Raw genomic sequence first — 18,690 nt, forward strand, 5'->3', positions numbered from 1 at the left:
CAAGACTGCATATGAAGAAACTTCAGTGGTACTTAAGTCTCTGGTGTCAACATTCTCAGGACCTGGAAACAGTGATTCCTATCATACCTTGTCTAAGGGCAGAGTTCCTTTGGTGGGCAAAAGCATGCAACCACAACAAGGGATTTCCTTTCACTCAACCCCTCACTGCCCAAACTCTGACAACAGACGCATCAGACTATGCATGGGGGGCTTACATGGCAGGCGAATGCATTTGAGGCAAATGGAGCACCGAACAAACTCCCCTGCGTATCAGTCAAAAAGAGATGCTAGCTGTACAGAATGCTGTGACAGTATTCAAATATCTTATCCTTCCAGGACAGCTCCTGATAAAGACAGACATCACCAAAGCTATGTGGTACATAAAAAAGCAGGGTGGAACTCATTCGTACCCACTCTGCTGGTTAGCCATGACTCTGTGGGAACACAGCCTTGAACATCCAAGTGCACCTACAAGTTTAATTCCTGCCAGGCAAGCAAAATTCACTGGCAGACGACTTAAGCAGAAATCTACTGGACCCTCACGAGTAGAAACTCGACCCCTACTCTTTCAAACTTCTAACCCAGAGGTGGGGAACACTGGAGTTGGACCTTTTTGCCTCCCCCAAAACCACCAATTGAGCATATTTTGCACCAGGAACCCTCACAGCATAGCCTGGAAGGTGGATGCCCTATCCTTTACATGGGAAAAACCTCTCAATGTATGCCTTTCCTCCTATGCCCCTCCTCTCAAAAGCACTATTCAAGTTCAAACAGGACAGGCCAAGGGCAGTCCTTATTGCTCCAGACTGGCCACACCAGCACTGGTATCCACTCCTATGCAGTCTGACAGCAGTGCCACCCTGGCACCTACATCACACACCTTCCCTGCTGTCTCAGCAGGAGGGATGGAATTTGCATCTATAGCTGCAAACCCTAAACTTTGCAGCCTGGCTTATTCTCTAAATACACCACCAGCATCCCTCAGCAAACAGGTGCTGGACATCATTCTTGAGGCCAGAAGGCCTAGTACTAGGAAGTCCTGTGCTGAAAAGTGGAAAGATATTGTTCTTGGAGTCAAAGGAAAGGACACATCTGTGCCCAACTTACCTCAAATCCTTGATTACCCAGCAGAGCTGCTCCACAGAGGCCTATCCTTCTCATCCATTAAGATTCATGCCTTTGCCATCTCAGCTCATTATAATACTGAGCCTCCTCTCTTTTCTCACCCTCTCATCATACAGTTCCTGGGAGGAGCTAACAATTTAACACCCCCTGGGGAGAGCTCCCACCCTGACCTGGGACTTCAACTTTGTACTGGAGAAGCTCACCCCCCCCCCCCTTTGAAACTGCTGCTTCAGCAGAGTTAACATTCCTCTCTTGGAAAAACGGCCTTACTTCTAGCTATTACTTCAGCAAGAAGAGTGTCTGAGTTGCAGGCACTAATGGCTGTGGAACCCTTCATTATTTTCCATGCTGACAGGGTTTCCCTCAGGACTAACCATCATTTATGCCCAAGGTGGTATCCAGTGTGGCTTTAAACCAATCCATCCATTTACCAACCTTTTTCCCTAATCCTCAGAATAAAGGGGAAAGGATCCTGCACTCCTTGATGTGCACAGACAGCTCAGGTTCTACCTTGACAGGACTAAACCTTTCAGAAAATCTGACCAGCTGCTAGTCGGCTTTGCTACAGGGCTAGAGGGCAAGGCCATTTCAAAGCAAACCATTTCCAAATGGATAGCACACTGCATCCATTTCTGTTACAAACACCATGGAAAACCTACCCCACAGGGGGATCAGAACTCATTCCACTAGGGGCTCCCTCAACCTCTACAGCATTTCTCAGGGGAGTCCCTACCAGGGACATCCTGAAAGCTGCAACCTGGAGTTCTGTACACACCTTCACCAAGCATTACCACTTGCCTATTTTTCTAAATCCGTAACTGGATTTGCCACAGCAGTCTTGCAAGGCCTGCTAGCCAGCCCTAATACTTATTGACTGAATCCACCCTTCCTCAGCTTTGGGAATCAACCCAAGTGTGATGACTGCAACAGTGAAACACGAAGAACATAGTACAGTTGTGTACACTTACCATAAATGTAGATGTTCAAGTGTATTCACTGTTGCAGTCCTGGTTACCCTCCCTCCAGCCCACTGACTTTTCTATACTCACTACCTATCCTCTTTTTGGCCATATCTTATGGCAATGGTATTTACGTTTTACTGGAGGTGTTCCACACCATGTAATTGCTTCCTATTTTGGGGGCTCCTGACATCTGGGGCAAGAAAAACTAATGTAATGGTGTCGGCTGCATGTTTTATACCCCTGATGACCTGATGTCATGGATAAGGCAACAGCATCCGACACAGAAGTCCCATGACTCTGGTATTCAGGCCGACTGAGGGCTTACCTGCAGGCAGATAACCCAAGTGTGATGACTGCAACAGTGAATATACTCGGACATCTACATTTATGGTAAGTGTGCACAACTGTACTTTTTATCACTTCACCTGAATATCTTTTTAAAGCTTCTTCCATTTTATCCAACCTTTTATTTGAGTTGACATACTCCATCGGTGTTTCATTTATGTTAATCAGCTCTGAGTACGTTTGACTTTTTTTTTTCTCTAGATTACTAGAGCTTGCACTGCTTTTTGCTAAACAGCTGCAGAATTCTTCCCAGTCAGTGTTTCTTCCTCACCTTTTCTGGTTGATTTTCTTTCAGGTTCTCCAAGTCTCTTTTTTGCTGGTATCCAGGCTGTGCACTTACTAGCCAGTTATTGAAATTTACCCAAAAAATGAGATTGGGTAAGTGGGAAAGATTTTTTAGTTTGTGCCATTCCTAGATCTATGCCCCTTTTAAGGTAATGATGCCGCTGGTTCTACCATATTTGTGACCGTTATCTCTTGGCTTGTCATGCTTATTTGTCAAGATTCACCTGGTGGCTGTATCTGATTGCATGCTCAGACATCCCTCCCCTTTTCTGCCCACCTAAAATTAAACTGGTTTTGAAAGGGGATTTTACATAGCGGCATACGTACTTATGTTAGTGCCTGTTTTTTTTTTTTTTTTATCTTAGTTTTGTACTGCGAAATCTTAAATGGTTTCCTTTGGAATCTGCTCAGCTAGCTGATTTGAAGTTCTCGCATAAGAATTCAGTATTACCTATAGCATCAACTTTTTTCAAGAAGTGTATCTGAGTTGGAGGCTGTGAGGGTATGGTATCCCTATTCCATTTATCCCAAATCTAGGGTTACTTTTAGAACAAATTCTTCCTTTATGCCCAAGGACTTTTTCAGACGTTATTTGACCACACTATTCATCTTCTATTTTTTTTTCCAGAACCAATAAATACATATTAAAAAAGTAAAATAAAGGAGAAAGAATTTCTCATTTGGATGTCCTTAGGAAATTAAGATGAATACTGTGACAGGACTGTAACATTCACAACTACTGATCAGCAGTACGTCTCCTATGAAGTTAAGAGAAAGGGACAAGCAGTGTAAAAACAGAAAATTTCTCTGTGCGTCCCATGCTTTATTTTCCACCTTACGTATGCTCATTTTATCAGGTCATTTACAGGCAAATGTAGGGCTCATTCTTACAGGTTTTTTTTATTTTGTTGCTTATTGTAAAGGGATGGACTGTAGAAATTTCTGGAGACGATGATTTGGTCTTCTGTACACATCGTTACCAAGCACTGTACATGAGAATTTTTTCTCTAGGCTTATATCATGTTTTGCTATGTTGGTTCTCCAGGTGCTCCTGGACTCTACATTTTCCTCCTGCCTTGTTTTCTAAGCTTTGTTACTCATTAATGTATAGCTTAGGGTACTGCGTCAGTGATCTGATGATGAGCATAGTACACTTATGTAGGTAAATTTACCATAACAGTGGGTGTTCAGATAGATCACTGCTGCAGTAAGTGGTCCCTTCCTCCATCTTCCTATAGTTGCTGTTTTAATGCCAGAATGTAGGATTCTTACTGGCAAGGATTCAGTTTGTCAGGACATTAACCTCCATGTTTAGAGGTAAGAAAGCTCTGAATCTTTGTGCCCTAGGAGCTGAGTTTATCTGTTCCCTAGTGCAAGATAGTAGCTTGGGCAGGTGGGAGCTGGCCAGTGGGTCCAGTCCTTGGCAGGATATCCCATATAGCTTAAACTACTGCAGCAATGGTTACCTAAATATTTGCTGTTATGGCAAGTTTACTTGCGCAGCTGTACTTTCTACCATGAGATTCCTTTCAGAAGCCTTTCATGCATGTTTTTTAAGGCATGATGTCTTAGGACTATACTTCATACTGTGCCATTTCTCTAATTTAGTATTCAAAATCTAAGTTGAAATGGCACAAGTGCGTGATTAGATGTGTAATGCAGTTATTACCTAAATGGCTTTTTAAAGATTCTTATTGTGTGTATTGAGACCTTTTTGTATTTGTGCATGTATAAGAAATATTGACACTAAAGCAACAGGTAGAAGACGCTGAACCTTTTTCATTAAAGCAGTTATCTTTTCACTTGTAAAGTTTCCACTTGTACAAATACTGCATCTGAGACATTAAAAGCTGTTCTGATTTTCTTACAGGTTAGATGCAATTGCAAGAGATGCTGAGTTGGTCGATAAATCAGAAATGGATCTTCGACGACTTGGCGAACTAGTGCATAATGGTTGCATTAAGACTTTGAGAGAGAGTTCCTGTGGTACAGAGAAAACTGGTAAGAAGCAAGTTTTCATTTCCTTAACTGTATTTATTTATGTGCATATTCGTATTAACAGAAAATATTTTAACTTGACAGGACATACAGAAGTGAAAGCTGTAACACTGAGGACTATTTCTCTTGCGTCCTAAAGCTGAGGTTATCGTTTGCACCAGTTAGAATTTGGCAACTTTTTTGTAAGCCCCTAATTTTAGTGTGGGGTTCTTCTGCCTTCGATGGATATTGTGGCTTTTAGTCCCTGTCTTGGGGAAACCCTTCTGTAGTGCTACTGCCCCTTCAGGTTAAGATTTAGTCTCAGCACTGTTTGCCCACTGGACCTAATCCCTGTCTTGCATTTCTAAAGTAGGAGTTGTAGTGGAAGGTCTCCCAAATTCATGTCATGTCAGGGCTATTGTTGCACCCACCCTTGCCCACCCAGTACCTCCATACAGAAACTTCAGGTCTGGTTTAGGGTGTGTGGATGGATCCCACCAGAGTTATAAGGCCAGTGGTTTTCCTAAAGAGGTAACATCAGTGTGAAGGAAATGATGGCTGTTATTCAAGTCCTTTGTGCTTTATCCCAACTTTAATCCCAAGGCCTTTCAGGATTTTCAGACAACACCACAGTCATATGGTACATCAACAAATGGGGAACCAAAACCTACCAACCATGCAGGCTAGCTCTGCTGATAATGGGACTGTGCAATAACAGCAGTTTTGTTCCTTCATGCTGTTTACATTCCATCATAGGACGTTACTAGGCTAATGGCCCAAGGGCCCTTACAAACTTAGCCAAGTGCTACCCTTATTTCCACGATCAGTACCTATTGGCCCCTGTCCAAGAGGGGAGTTGGATGGCACCCCCTGGGTAAATTTACAGTTACCCATCCAGTCGTCCAGATTGCATTTGAAGAGGGCCAATGAGGTGCTCTGTTTGACATGAAGTATGAGTCTGTTCCAGAAGTGTGGTGGTAACCTCTGTGAGGCAAATCCATCCCTCCAACAGGTTCTATTAATATCACATACCAGGTTAAGGTCTTTAGAACAAGTAACCCATGTACCGTTTAATTTAGAGATTTGCAGCATTTCCAGTAAAGCAAGGTCAGAGATTGCCTTGTATGCAAGGCAGATATCGCCTCTGAGTAGTCTGTTTGAAACAGAATAAAGTGACAGTGATTTTAGGTTATCCACATAGGACAGATGCCGAAGACCTTGAATATTCCTTGTGAGGACCTTTGTGGTCTCCAATTCCTGCAGGTGCTTGGAAATGTACATACCAAAAGGGGCATTGTACTCCCTTATTGGCCTGATGAAGGAAGAGTACAGGGAGGTTGTAATATTTGTCATTTTTTAACTGGGTTAGCCCAGCTGAGCCTAAGGCCCATTTTCAGTGGAGACCCGAAGAGAAAAGCTCAAAAAAAAATAACATACTTTCAAAAAGGAAAGTTATATAAATATATATACAAATTGAGAGTAAAAAGAAAAATACAAAATAAAAAAAAAAAGAAGTTAGGTTCTTCTCATAATGTTCCATCTGTGTTGTCGATCTTCATTCATTCTTGACTAATGGATTTGGTTCTGAACCCTCGGAACTGACTCGGCTGTTGTACTATCTCACATCAGTCAAAAACTCTTGAGCCAAGGCTCTACCAATACTGCCTCTCTTCCCATTACCTCAGATCAAGTTTGCCTATCGTAAAGAAAAAATGGAAGCTCTGTCTGAGCGACAACCCCTGGACTAGGTCTGAATGTCCAGGAGTCTTTTGGAGGGGTCAGGAGGGTGGGATGTCAAGAATGAATGAAGATCGACAACACAGATCGAACGTTATAGTAAGAACATAACTTCTTTATCTGATGATGTCAATCTTCATTCATTCTTGACTAATAGAACAGAGTCCTCTGCTACTTTAGATCTTGGGCAGCCCTAAGGAAGGATATTCCTGAGCACCATAGAGCCAAAAGATGCTCTTCCCTTGGAGACCATATCCAATTTGTAATGAATGATAAAAGTATGTGGAGTAGCCCAAGTTGTGGCTGCACATATGTCTTCCATAAAAGCTCTAGAATGGAAGACCACTGAAGTGGAAGCAGATCTTGTCAAATGAGCTCTAACTTTTGTTGGTAGATTGAGTTTATTCTGATTGTATATAAATGTAATGCAGTCTCTCAACCATTTTGACAAGGTGACCTTTGAAACCGGTTGCCTAATCTGGTACCTGAAATGGATAAAAATAGTTGGTCTGATTTTCTGGCGGATTTTGTTCTGTCCAAGTGAAAACATAATTGTCTGTGGATGTCCACCATATGCAAGCAGTCCTTTGTATGAAAAATTTGGAAAGAAGACTGGTAAGTCTGTGGTCTGATTTAATATTGGAGTCCCACACCACTTTGGGAAGGAAGGTGAGATTAGTCCTGAGTCATACTCTTTCTTTGTGGAAAATGATATATGGATGCTTCTCAATCGTTGGACTTTCCTCAAAAATTGGGAATTTGTGGGATTGGTGAGAAGGCATATAGAAGTCCCGGGAGCCAGTCATGGAAAAGTGCATCTCTTGGGGACTCCCCTGCAAGGGGGAACTAGGGCAAAGTAGCTGCTGCATTTCTGGTTTATGGGAGAGGCAAACAGGTTGCAGCAAGGCTGACCCCATCAACAAAAGATTCTTGTTGCTATGTTGGAATTGAGAGACCACTTGTGAAGTAGAAGGATACACCTGATTAGTTTGTCCGCAGTCACATTGGAATTATCCAGAATATGCATTGCTACTAGAAAGTGGATGGAGGCGATTGCCCAATGCCAAACTGTTGGGGCTTCCTGACATAGTGTGTAGGATCTGGTTCCCCCCTGTTTGTTGATGTACCAGACTACTGACATCATGTCTGACTGGATAGCTATTGTCCCTGAAGGAAGGGCAGACTGGAATGCTTGCAACACTAAGAGTACTCCCCTCAATTCTAGGACATTGATGTGTAGATTGGCCTCCTGAGGGGACCTAACACCTTGGACGGTCTTTCCCTGAAAATGCCCCCCCGTGTCAGGGAAGTGTCCTTGGTCAATAGGGTCTTGGGTTGAGAGGGGGAGAAGAGACGACTCCATAAATTCTCTTCTGGCTTCATCAACCAATGTAAATCTTTCTTGCAGCGGTTTATTAGGATAAGATGAGACATGGGGTGAGTTAAAAGAGAATACTGAAGAGAGGATCCTGTTTAAAAACTAAAATATCATGTCAAACATAGAAATATAGACAAAAAAAAGACCTGTTTCTGCTATAAGGTCAGCATAGCCTTCATCAGTGTTATACAAATCATAACTCCAATTGCTCCATTTTATAGTAGACATGTAAATAATCTAGAAATTCATGGGTCATTCACAGATGCTCATTAAGACCTGGTGGAAATAACCCACCTAATTTGAAGATCCATTTCTTTTCTTTAGTATTTAACATGGTATGCCGTCCGACTTTATTCATCCTATTGCCTATAATTTTGTCAATCACAATAAATCTGAAAGAAGCATTCTTGTGCATCATTGTATGTTTGTAAAGAGCATTGCTGGTCTTGGTGATTTACTTGTGGGCTGTGTCCCTTGTGGTCACTGTACCCATTACTGGAGTGTCACCAAATCCAAGGAATTCACCAGTAATATTACTGGGAATGTATACGACATTGGGTTCTTTGCAAATTGTGGCACAGACTGGGTCATCTACCTCGCAATATGTACCTGTTTTGCTTTTTACGTAGGCCAAACTTCTAGACCTTTAAGGCTGTGCATATCAAAACACCTCAATGATATCAGAACCAAAAAGACCAGCAATGCTCTTTGCAAACATACAGTTATACACAAAAATGCTTCTTTCAGTTTGTGATTGACAGAATTATGGGCAATAGGATGAATAAAGCTGGATGACATACCATGTTAAATACGAAAGAAAAGAAATGGATCATCAGATTAGGTGGGTTATTCCCACCAGGTTTTAATGAGCATCTGTGAATGACCAATGAATTTCCAGATTATTTACATGTGTACTGTAAAATGGAGCAATTGGAGTTATGATTTGTATAACACTGATGAAGGCTACGTTGACCTTCCAGCCGAAACCGGTCTGTTTCTATGTTTGATATGATATTTTAGTTGTTAAACAGTTTGCTGGCTCCTCTCTTCAGTATTGGATTATTGCTTTTTGGGGCCATGCAGTTGCTGTACGTGCAGGGACTCTTTTGTTGCCTGTGAGTTAAAAGAGACCATTGTGACATCAGGAGCCATTGAAGCAGCCTCATGTGGTACCACGCCAGGGGGCTAAAGTGATTGTTGCTGCCATGGATCTGAGAAGTTGTAGAAGTAGACGAGCAGGAACTTTGTCCTGAGAGAGAATCGCCTGAAGTTGCGACCTCAACTTTAACAACCTGTGATGAGGAAGGGAATCCACACAGGATTTTGTATTTAGTTTTGCTCCAATGAATTCCGGGTCCTGTGTGGGAGATGGTTGTGATTTTTCTTTGTTATTTGAAATGCCTAAGAGCTCGGCAAGGAGTAGAACCAAGTCTGTGGTGCAAAGTAGATGCCTGGTGAGAGCGGTGAGGAGCCAGTCATCTAGATATGGAAACGCACGGAATTCCTGTAGCCTTAAATGAGCTGCTATGCATTTGGTGAGCACCCTGGAGGTTGTGTTGAGACCAAAAAGCAGTTCTTGAAATTGGAAATAACTAGCTCCTAGCCGGCAGTGGAGATATGTTCTGGAACATTTGTCCATCTTTATGCAGTAGTACTCATCCTGAAGGCTTATAGAGCACATCCATTCTTCCTTCTCTAGAAAAGGAAGGATAGACTGAACCATGAGCATCTGGAATTTTGTTTGTCGTACAAATTTGCTCAGTACACTGAGATCCAAAATTGGCCTCCTGTCTCTTTTAACACTAAAAAGAATCTTGAGTAGCATCCGCATCCTGTCTGGTCTGGTGGGACTGCTTGGATGACTCTTTTTTTTGAAGCAACTTTTGAATTTCTAATGCTGCTTATATCCCTCTGACTGGGTGGAACATCGGGAATTCGCCTTTGTAGATGTTCTTCGTGTTTCACTGTTGCAGTCATAACTGTAGGGTACTCCTGCCGGCAGGCAGCCCGAGGTCGGCCAGAATATCAAAGTCTGGATCCGGCGTCGGCTGTATCAGCTAGAACCCTGACGTCAGAGCATATGGGTATAAGGCTGACTGCCAACGCCATCTTCCCCAGTCTTTCTTGCCGTGCGGTGCAAAGCAGTTCGCTAGTTGTTGGTTGGCGTTTTCAAGACAATGTGGTGTGATTGTCGTCGGTCCGAAGTTTCTACTTCTCTTCTCAAAGCTAAGTACCCCGTTGGGGAAACTTTTTTCTTGCTCCTCCGATGTTAGAAAAAGTTAATAATTGTGCATCGTGTGGAAAACAAATACCTCATAAAGATTTCCACTCTTTCTGTCTACCTTGCTTAGGCCCTGACCACGACTTTTCTTGTTGTCGGTTCTGTGCCAGGTTTAATTCTCGCACTATCAAGCGTAGGTACGATTGGGCCTTGAATTACTTCGGTAGACTATTTAATTATAGAATGTCGTCGGAACCGACTACCGGATTACAGAAGAAGCGCAAAGACAAGGACAGGCCTCTGAGGTCCAAACAGGACATGTTGCAGCCGGAGCCAGCTTCGGGTTCAGCGGTCGTCAGTGAGGCTCTTTTGCAGCCCCTGTCGTCCGCCACTTCAGAACCGATGGCCGACACGGACTCACATGGTGAGCCAACTAGGCCTAGTAATTTGTCTGCTGCAGGACCTTTGGACTTCGCTCCTTCAGATGGGTCCAGAACCGCTGTGCAGGTACCGGCTTCTGAGGGGATCTTCAGGCCTTCACACATTACTATAGCCACAAAGACAAAAGCTAAGTCAAAGACTCCTGTTAAACCCAGACATTCTACTCAAGCTTCTTCGGATACAGCCCCCAAGACTCAGAAACAATTACTTCGGATGGCTGAGGATTTATTAACTATGATAAGGGGCTCTCACCCTCCTCCTGAGAAAAGGCCTAGACAGGATATCCCTTATGATTCCTCTGATCAGGCTTCTGTATCCTCTGTTTCTTCCTCTGATCAGGATTACTCCTTCCCTCCTTATGAGGATTCGGATGCAGAGGATTCTGTTCCCTCTGCCTCCCCCCCGAAGATTTCTCTTTTGGGGAAACCTTGCATGAGATGAGGGAGCATTTTCATTGGGAAGGTCAGGATTATTCTGCTTCCAAAAAGAGACTCAGGGAATTCTTCCTTCTTCCTCAGCACAGGCCTTTAGCTATTCCTCCTGTACTTGATATTGTGGATGATGCCTTCTCTGAAGCTAACTTGAATCCTGATTCCATGCCTCCGGCTCCTTCTAAGCCTGATAGATTTTACAGGGTCCCTGATTCTCATCAATTCTTATTCAAGAACCCTTCTGCTGATCCTGAAACTATTTCACAAGGTTCCAAGGCTGCTAAGGCCGCCTTCTCTAAGAATCCTATCCCCTCTGAGAAGGATTCTCGTGCTTTGGACAGGTGGGGCAAAAAGGTTTATACTTCAGCCACCCTTTCTATTAGAGCTTTAAACTGCCAGTTTCACGTGTTTAAGTAGCAGCAGTTTCTTTTATCTGTTTTAAAACAAAGGATTTCTGCCTTTCCTGCATGTGCTGAGGACAAGGTATTACAGGATGTGTTGCATGCTACTGAACAAGTCAGCAAACATAGTTTACATTGTGGTTTTGATGCCTTAGAGGCTTCTTGCAGGGCAGCTGCCTCTGGTACTGTTAACAGGAGACATGCCTGGCTTCGTGAGCAGAATCTACCTGAACAAGTTAAGGCAAAATTGCTAGATGCCCCTGTTCAGCATGATGTCCTATTTGGGTCTAAGGCTGAGGAGGTTATTAAAAAGATGGAAGAAAAAGCCAAGTCTATGCAGACTGTAAAAGATTTCTTGCAAGTTCAGCCTCCTAGATTTTCTAGGAATTGGCCCTCCAAAAATTGGTCTTTTCCCACCTCTGACAGGCCTCAAAGGGGAAGATATAGACGCTCCAGAGGTAGGGCGCAGGCTCAGGCCTCCTACAGACCCAGACAGTGGACTGCTTCTTCACCTAGAAGGGGAGAAGACAGATCTCAAACCCAAAGAAAACAGACTCAATGACTCCCTCTGTTGGGCTTCAGGTCCTCCTTCCCTGGCGCCCTCTCGGAGGAAAACTTACTCTTTTTTACCAGAATTGGACTCACATTACCCAGGACAAATGGGTGTTAGACGTGATTTTGAAAGGTTACAGATTCCACTTTCACACTCTGCCAAGGCCTTCAGGCTGGCCAGATCTGCCAAAACATCAATGGACAGAGGCCTTAAATCAAGTGGACGCCTTATTAGCCTTAAGGGCCATAGAACCTGTTCCACCTCTAGAGGTGGGGAAAGGTTTTTATTCAAGACTTTTTCTGGTCCCAAGAAAACAAAACTCCTGGAGACCTATTCTGGACCTCTCTATATTAAACACCTTTTTGGAATTTCCAAAATTCAAGATGCTTACACTTCAACAACTTCTTCCAATGCTTGCACAAGATTCTTGGATGGTAACATTGGACTTAAAAGAGGCTTACTTACACGTCCCCATAAGGCAACATTGCAGAATGTACCTCAGATTCAAGGCAGGCTCGAGACACTTCCAATTCTCTGTACTGCCATTTGGCTTATCTACTGCGCCCAGAGTTTTTACCAAATGCCTGGCTCCAGTAGTAGCTTATTGCAGACTTCAGGGGATTCAGCTATACCCCTATCTGGACGACTGTCTAATTCAGGCAGACAGCAAAGACCTTCTACTTCAACATCTGCATTTTGTTCATCGTCTTCTCCTACTACTGGGATTCTCAGTGAACGTAAAAAAGTCGCATTTGATTCCGTCTCAGCAAATGATCTTTTTGGGAGCTCTTTTGGACACAAGTTTACAGAAAGCCTTCTTCACTCCAGAAAAACAGATACAGCTGGCTTCAATCTTCAAGACCTTGGCAGCATTAACTCAGCTCACTGCAAGGAAATTCCTGCAGGCTCTGGGCTACATGGCCTCTTGCATCCTGTTGATTCCAAATGCGAGGCTTCACATGAGGAAACTTCAATGGTACCTAAAGAGTGTATGGTCTCAACATTGCCACAGTCTGGATACAATGATACCACTGATTCCCTGCCTCCAGAAGGAATTCCTTTGGTGGTCCAGGGCGTGTGTTTTGAAAGAAGGCAAGCCCTTTCGTCTGCCTCAACCTACTCAGACCATAACCACGGACGCCTCGGATTATGCATGGGGAGCTCATTTTCAAGACAAATGCCAACAGGGTTCTTGGACAAACAAACACCTTCTATGGCACATCAACTTGAAAGAAATGTTAGCAGTCCAGAATGCTCTTCTAGCCTTCCAGACCCTTTTGAAGCCAGGACCTCTGTTAATCCGAACAGACAACACCACAGTCATGTGGTACATAAACAAGCAAGGGGGCTCTCACTCTTACCCCCTTTGCAGACTTGCCATGACCTTATGGGATACAGCACTAAAGTTGAATCTGGATCTTCAGGCACAGTTCATTCCAGGAAAACAAAATCTCTTAGCAGACAGCCTAAGCAGAAACATTTTGGATCCTCACGAATGGATGTTGGACCCCAACTTATTCAGCAAGATAACTGCAGTTTGGGGCTGTCCTCAGATAGATCTATTTGCATCTCATCTCAACCATCAGTTGCCTCTCTTTTGCACCAGGTCCTTCCACAAGACAGCTTGGAAAGTGGACGCCCTGTCATTCAGTTGGAGGAATCTTTCGGGATATGCCTTCCCCCCTCTTCCTCTTCTGCCTCGGGTATTGCTAAAGATAAAGCTAGACAAACCCAGTCTAATCATTTTGATAGCTCCAAATTGGCCTCGTCAGTTTTGGTACCCTACTCTACTGCATCTTTCCTTGATACCTCCTTGGAATCTTCCTCTGACCCATTCTCTACTGTCCCTGCATCAGGGTCAGGTATTTCACTCTAAAATCAAGACTCTCTGTCTGGCAGCTTGGCTCATCAAAGGCAATTGATCCCTTCTCTCCCTAAACCAGTTCTGGATGTTCTTTTGGAAGCTAGGCGTCCTAGTACTAGGAAATCTTATGCTTCTAAATGGAAAAGATTTTGTATTTGGATGCAGGATCGTGGCTCTGATCCTTTATTACCAGATATCTCATCTATCTTACTTTATCTCTCAGACCTTTTGATTAAAGGTCTTTCATTTTCTTCCATTAAAATTCATGCTTCTGCTATTTCAGCACATTTCAATTGTGATCCTCCCATTTTTTTCCCACCAGTTGGTCAGACAATTTCTGAGAGGAGCTAAGAATTTAAAACCCCCTAGAACTCCTCCTGTCCCTCCTTGGGATCTCAATTATGTTTTGGAAAAGCTTACTTTGCCTCCTTTTGAGCCTGCTGCCTCTGCGGACATTAAGTTCTTATCTTGGAAGACAGCTATCCTGTTGGCCTTGACTTCTGCCAGAAGGGTGTCAGAGCTTCAAGCCCTCATGGCCGTGGAACTATACCTCATCTTCCATCAGGACAGAGTTTCCTTGAGGACCAATCCTACATTTATGCCTAAGGTAGTCTCTAGAGTGGCTCTAAATCAGACTATTCACCTTCCTACCTTTTTTCCTAAACCCCAAAATAGGGGGGAAAGGATCTTACATTCATTAGACGTACACAGGCAGCTACGTTTTTACCTGGACTAAACTAAAAGTTTCAGAAAATCAGATCAATTGCTTATTTCTTTTGCTTCCAGTTCTCTTGGTAAAGCCATTTCTAAGCAAACTATTTCCAAATGGATTGCTCATGGTATAAGATATTGTTACTCTCTTCATGGGAAACAAATTCCAGGTACCGTCAGGACTCATTCTACTAGGGCAGCTGCCACTTCAGCAGCCTTTCTCAGAGGGGTTCCTACCAAGGACATTCTGGAGGCTGCCACTTGGAGCTCGGTGCATACTTTTTCCAAGCACTATAACCTCCCTTTGTACTTTAAGTCTAGGGCAGGCTTTGCCTCTGCTGTTTTGCAGGGTCTTCTAGCTGCTCCTTCTTCTTCATAACCTCCTCCCGTATTCTCAGCTTTGGGATTCTACCCTACAGTTATGACTGCAACAGTGAAACACGAAGAACATAGTACAGTTGTGTATACCTACCATAAATGTAGATGTTTGAGTGTCTTCACTGTTGCAGTCGGTGTTTCCCTCCCTCCAGACCCCTCTTGTTTCTCTTTGCTTACTGTGTTTTCCTTTCCACTACCTTTTTGGTGTATTTGTGTTTCCTTTGGGACACCTTTTGGTTTATGGGGGCTTCTGACATCAGGGGCAAGAAAGGCTGGAGAAAGATGGCTTCGGCTGTCAGCCTTATACCCATACGCTCTGACGTCAGGGTTCTAGCTGATACAGCCGACGCCGGACCCAGACTTTGATATTCTGGCCGACCTCGGGCTGCCTGCCGGCAGGAGTACCCTACAGTTATGACTGAAACAGTGAAGACACTCTAACATCTACATTTATGGTAGGTATACACAACTGTACTTTTGGGAAACTGATTGAAGGGAATGTGTTAACCTGTGGTGATTTATTGTCTTCACCCAGAAATCTGATGTTATTGTGAGCCAGGTTGAGTGGTGCAGAAAAAATCTTCCCCTGGCTGCTTCCAGAGGTAAGCAATTGGGTCGCTGCTCAGGAGCACTGGTAGTGTTGTCCAGAAAAGGAATCTCTGGAGCCCTGGTTGTGTGGACACCCCCCCTTCTTGTCATGGCGTCTTCCAGAAGAGTTACCCCCTGCCCCACGTGTGTCCCGAAAGGGCCCTTGGGTCGTCTTAAGCCACATTTTCCACTCCTGTGATTTCTAGAATAAGGCCATTGTGGAGTGGAAAAATGCACGCCCACAGCAGAAAGGGTCTTCCCGTCCTTTTCACACCTGGCTAACGTGTCTCTACCTTTTGGGCCAGTGAAGTAGCATCAACAGGAGCACTGACAAAGGAAGACTTGAAGGGGCCTGCGAAATCATGCAAGTGCATCCGGGCATGGCTCCTAATGCCAACACCTGTACCTGCTGCTCTAGACGTCCCTTCAGCTGTGTGTGTAAAAAGTCACATAGATGAATTAGAGAGAGACTCCAGGGTGGCAAGTTGAGAGGCAACCTTATCTCGAACCTCGTCAGACACTCCTTCTGCCAGGGTATCTGACAACTGCTCCTGCTAGGGTATTCAGTTATCAGATCCTTTTGGAGTCTAGCGAAGTGTGCCAAAAAATGAAAGGACAGAATAGCGAAGGTTGTTGAAGCAAAGACGCACTTCCCAAATCTGTCCATCATCTGGGACTCTCAATTAGAAGGATGGACAGTTGATCTCTCTTCGATGAGTTCCTGTTTGGTGGCCGCCTCCACCATGGCATCCACTGCTAGACCCTTAGACCAATGGGGCTGATCATCAGGGGTGGAAAGAATTTTATCCAGTCTCTTGGGAATAGGCTGTATGGTGTCAGCAGCCTCCCACGCATGCTGCACAACGAGTTTGACTAGTTCTTGTGTAGGCGGGGTCACCCAAGAAGTAGATGGCAGGGCACGAAAAGCCTGCAAGAAAACAAATTCCTTGTAGGATAGGTTGGAGGGCTTCCAATCATCAGTCTGTTTTAATATTTCCAGGATGTCTCCAAAGGCGATATCTTCAAGGGGTGACCCTAGGGAACCTTTGCCTTCATCCTAATCTTTATCCTCAATGACCGATTCTTCTGCAGAGTCTAAGTCCTTCCTCTTACATGATCTCATATAGGGTGGCTCCTCAGTGGGGAGATCTGAGGAGGACTCCGAAGAGAGGGGACTCTGCACTAGGGTATCTTACTGCTTTTGTGTCTGCTGTCCCGATGTAGCAGATTGTGACAGCTGCGAACCAGAAGGAACAAAAATATGGGACTCCGGGGATGGTACCAACTGGGAACCTGCTGAGGCTAGGCCTCTTTCCATAATCTAGCAGGCCCGCCCAAAGAGGGAAGGGAGTCCGGAAGTGAGAAAGACAACTTCGGAACCAGGGTCACAACTCGCTCCGACTAGCCACCACCCAGAGTAGGAGTCAAGAGAGGACTTGAAACTACCAAGGTACAGAGAGCTGTAGAAAGTTCCGTAGAAAAAAGAGCAGACTCAAGGATCCATGAACAGGCAGCCAAATCTCCATCCCCTGGGTACGATGGTTCCGATGGAGCTGAAGACCACAGAGTAGGTTTTGGTACCAAGGTAGCTGGCACCAGAAGCATTGAAGCACTGGGCTCCAAGACTTGAGTAGCGGCTGAAGGAGGAATATATGTAGGAGTCCTCAGAGAGTAAGCCTCTGCCCCGGGAGGGAGGGGAGGACTGAGAGGGAGCAGGAAGGCCTCTGGCTGCCAAGAGCTGATCCACTAATCTAACTACATCCTTTTCCAACAGGCTCCTGGAGGAACGGACAGACATTACCGAAGGGAATTCAGGTCTTTCCACAAATGGGTTCAGTTGCTGACCCAAGATGTGGGTTTGCAGAAGGAGAATATCTAGTCTGGGGGTACTTATAGTCTCGGCCCTCGGCACCATAGACTGTTGGATAGCTGGTGAAGATGATATTGAAATAATGGAAGTGGCAACTATCGGTGCTGGAGAGGTCATCTGGGCCAAAGACATGGTCTGCTCTGAAGATGTCAGGACACTTTTAATGGTAGATGTCACTGCAAGAAGGTTCATAGGTGTGTTTTATCAGTTTCGATGCCAGAGCAGACGTTAGTGCAATCTTTGGAACTTTTGGTTTCAGTTCCGAAGAACAAGTCGGAGCCTGAGATTTTTGATCCTTGGATTCATGTAACTTTGGAGAAGACTGTATTGAATGGCTCCGTTTTTTTGTAGTGTCAGTCTTCTGAGATTTTGAGGTCTCCACCTCAGAGAGAGCTTCACTAAAAGGACGTTTCAGTAAGACCTTAAGAATCGACCTATTACGTCTTTCTGCAAGGGTTTGAGCACTGAAACCCTTGCAGAGATCACATAGAGGGTGAATTTCCAAATGAGGGACACCTAGACAATAGATGCATGAAAGATGCCAATTCAAATTCAACATCTTTCTGCCACAGGCTTTACATTGTTTGAACCCGGAGGTGCCTTTTTGCTTTTCTGCCATTTTGTCTAAACAAGTAGATTACACACACACACACACACACACACACACACACACACACACACACACACACACACACACACACTCTACAGGGAAAGGGAGATAAAATAAAGATGAAACTTTTTTTTTTAAGTATGCCAACAATGGTACATAAAGACTACCCAAAAGGGTAGAGAGAAAAGGAAGGGGAGAAAGGATACCAACGATGCTATCAAGAGTTTCCAACAGTAAAAGGAGAAAAGAGGCTTATACCAGTGATGGTAAATTAGATAGACCTCGAGGTAAAAAATGAACTAAAAGATACAAATAGTCACATACACCAAAAAGGTGAACTACAGAGTTGAAAAGCTACAGAAAGTTTTAAAGGATAGCTAAATATCAAAAAATTTGAGCACTTAGCTGAGAGCAGTGGCTGAAGCATCCAATTTTCTATGCGGCAAATGAGGTCTGAGGTTATGGGGAGAGAGGCAGTATGGGTAGAGCCTTAGCTCAAGAGTTTTTGGCTGATTTGAGCTAGTATAACAGCCGAGTCGATTCCAAGGATTCAGAACCAAACTCAGTCAAGAGTGAATGAAGATTGACAACATCAGACTGATAGTTTTAACATCAGATGAAAGTACACGTGAGGTCAAAAATTCATATTAGGATTTCAATTATTAAAAAAAAGTAAACAAAACTAGAATGGTAACATAGCATTGTAGTGTTGCTATTTACATAGAGTACAAGTACAAGGATGCAGCGGTTACCTTTTTGTATGTTAGATAAAAGTATTTAGACTATATGCCTAAAAACATGATAGTTATAGGA

The 18,690-nt window shown here is 43.9% G+C and overlaps 1 protein-coding gene across 1 annotated transcript in view; it reads left to right on the plus strand.

Annotated features, from left to right (window-relative positions):
• CHD1 (chromodomain helicase DNA binding protein 1) overlaps nt 1-18,690 on the plus strand; it is a gene marked incomplete in the record, with an annotated part of 4,694,407 nt that overhangs the window by 3,747,365 nt on the left and 928,352 nt on the right. Inside the window, 1 exon segment of the mRNA XM_044063873.1 lies at nt 4,588-4,718. Within this exon segment, the coding sequence (XP_043919808.1) occupies nt 4,588-4,718 (131 nt within the window).

This window comes from Protopterus annectens, chromosome 2.part2, assembly GCF_019279795.1.
Source record: "Protopterus annectens isolate FY-2018-M chromosome 2.part2, PAN1.0, whole genome shotgun sequence".
Lineage (NCBI taxonomy): Eukaryota > Metazoa > Chordata > Ceratodontiformes > Protopteridae > Protopterus > Protopterus annectens.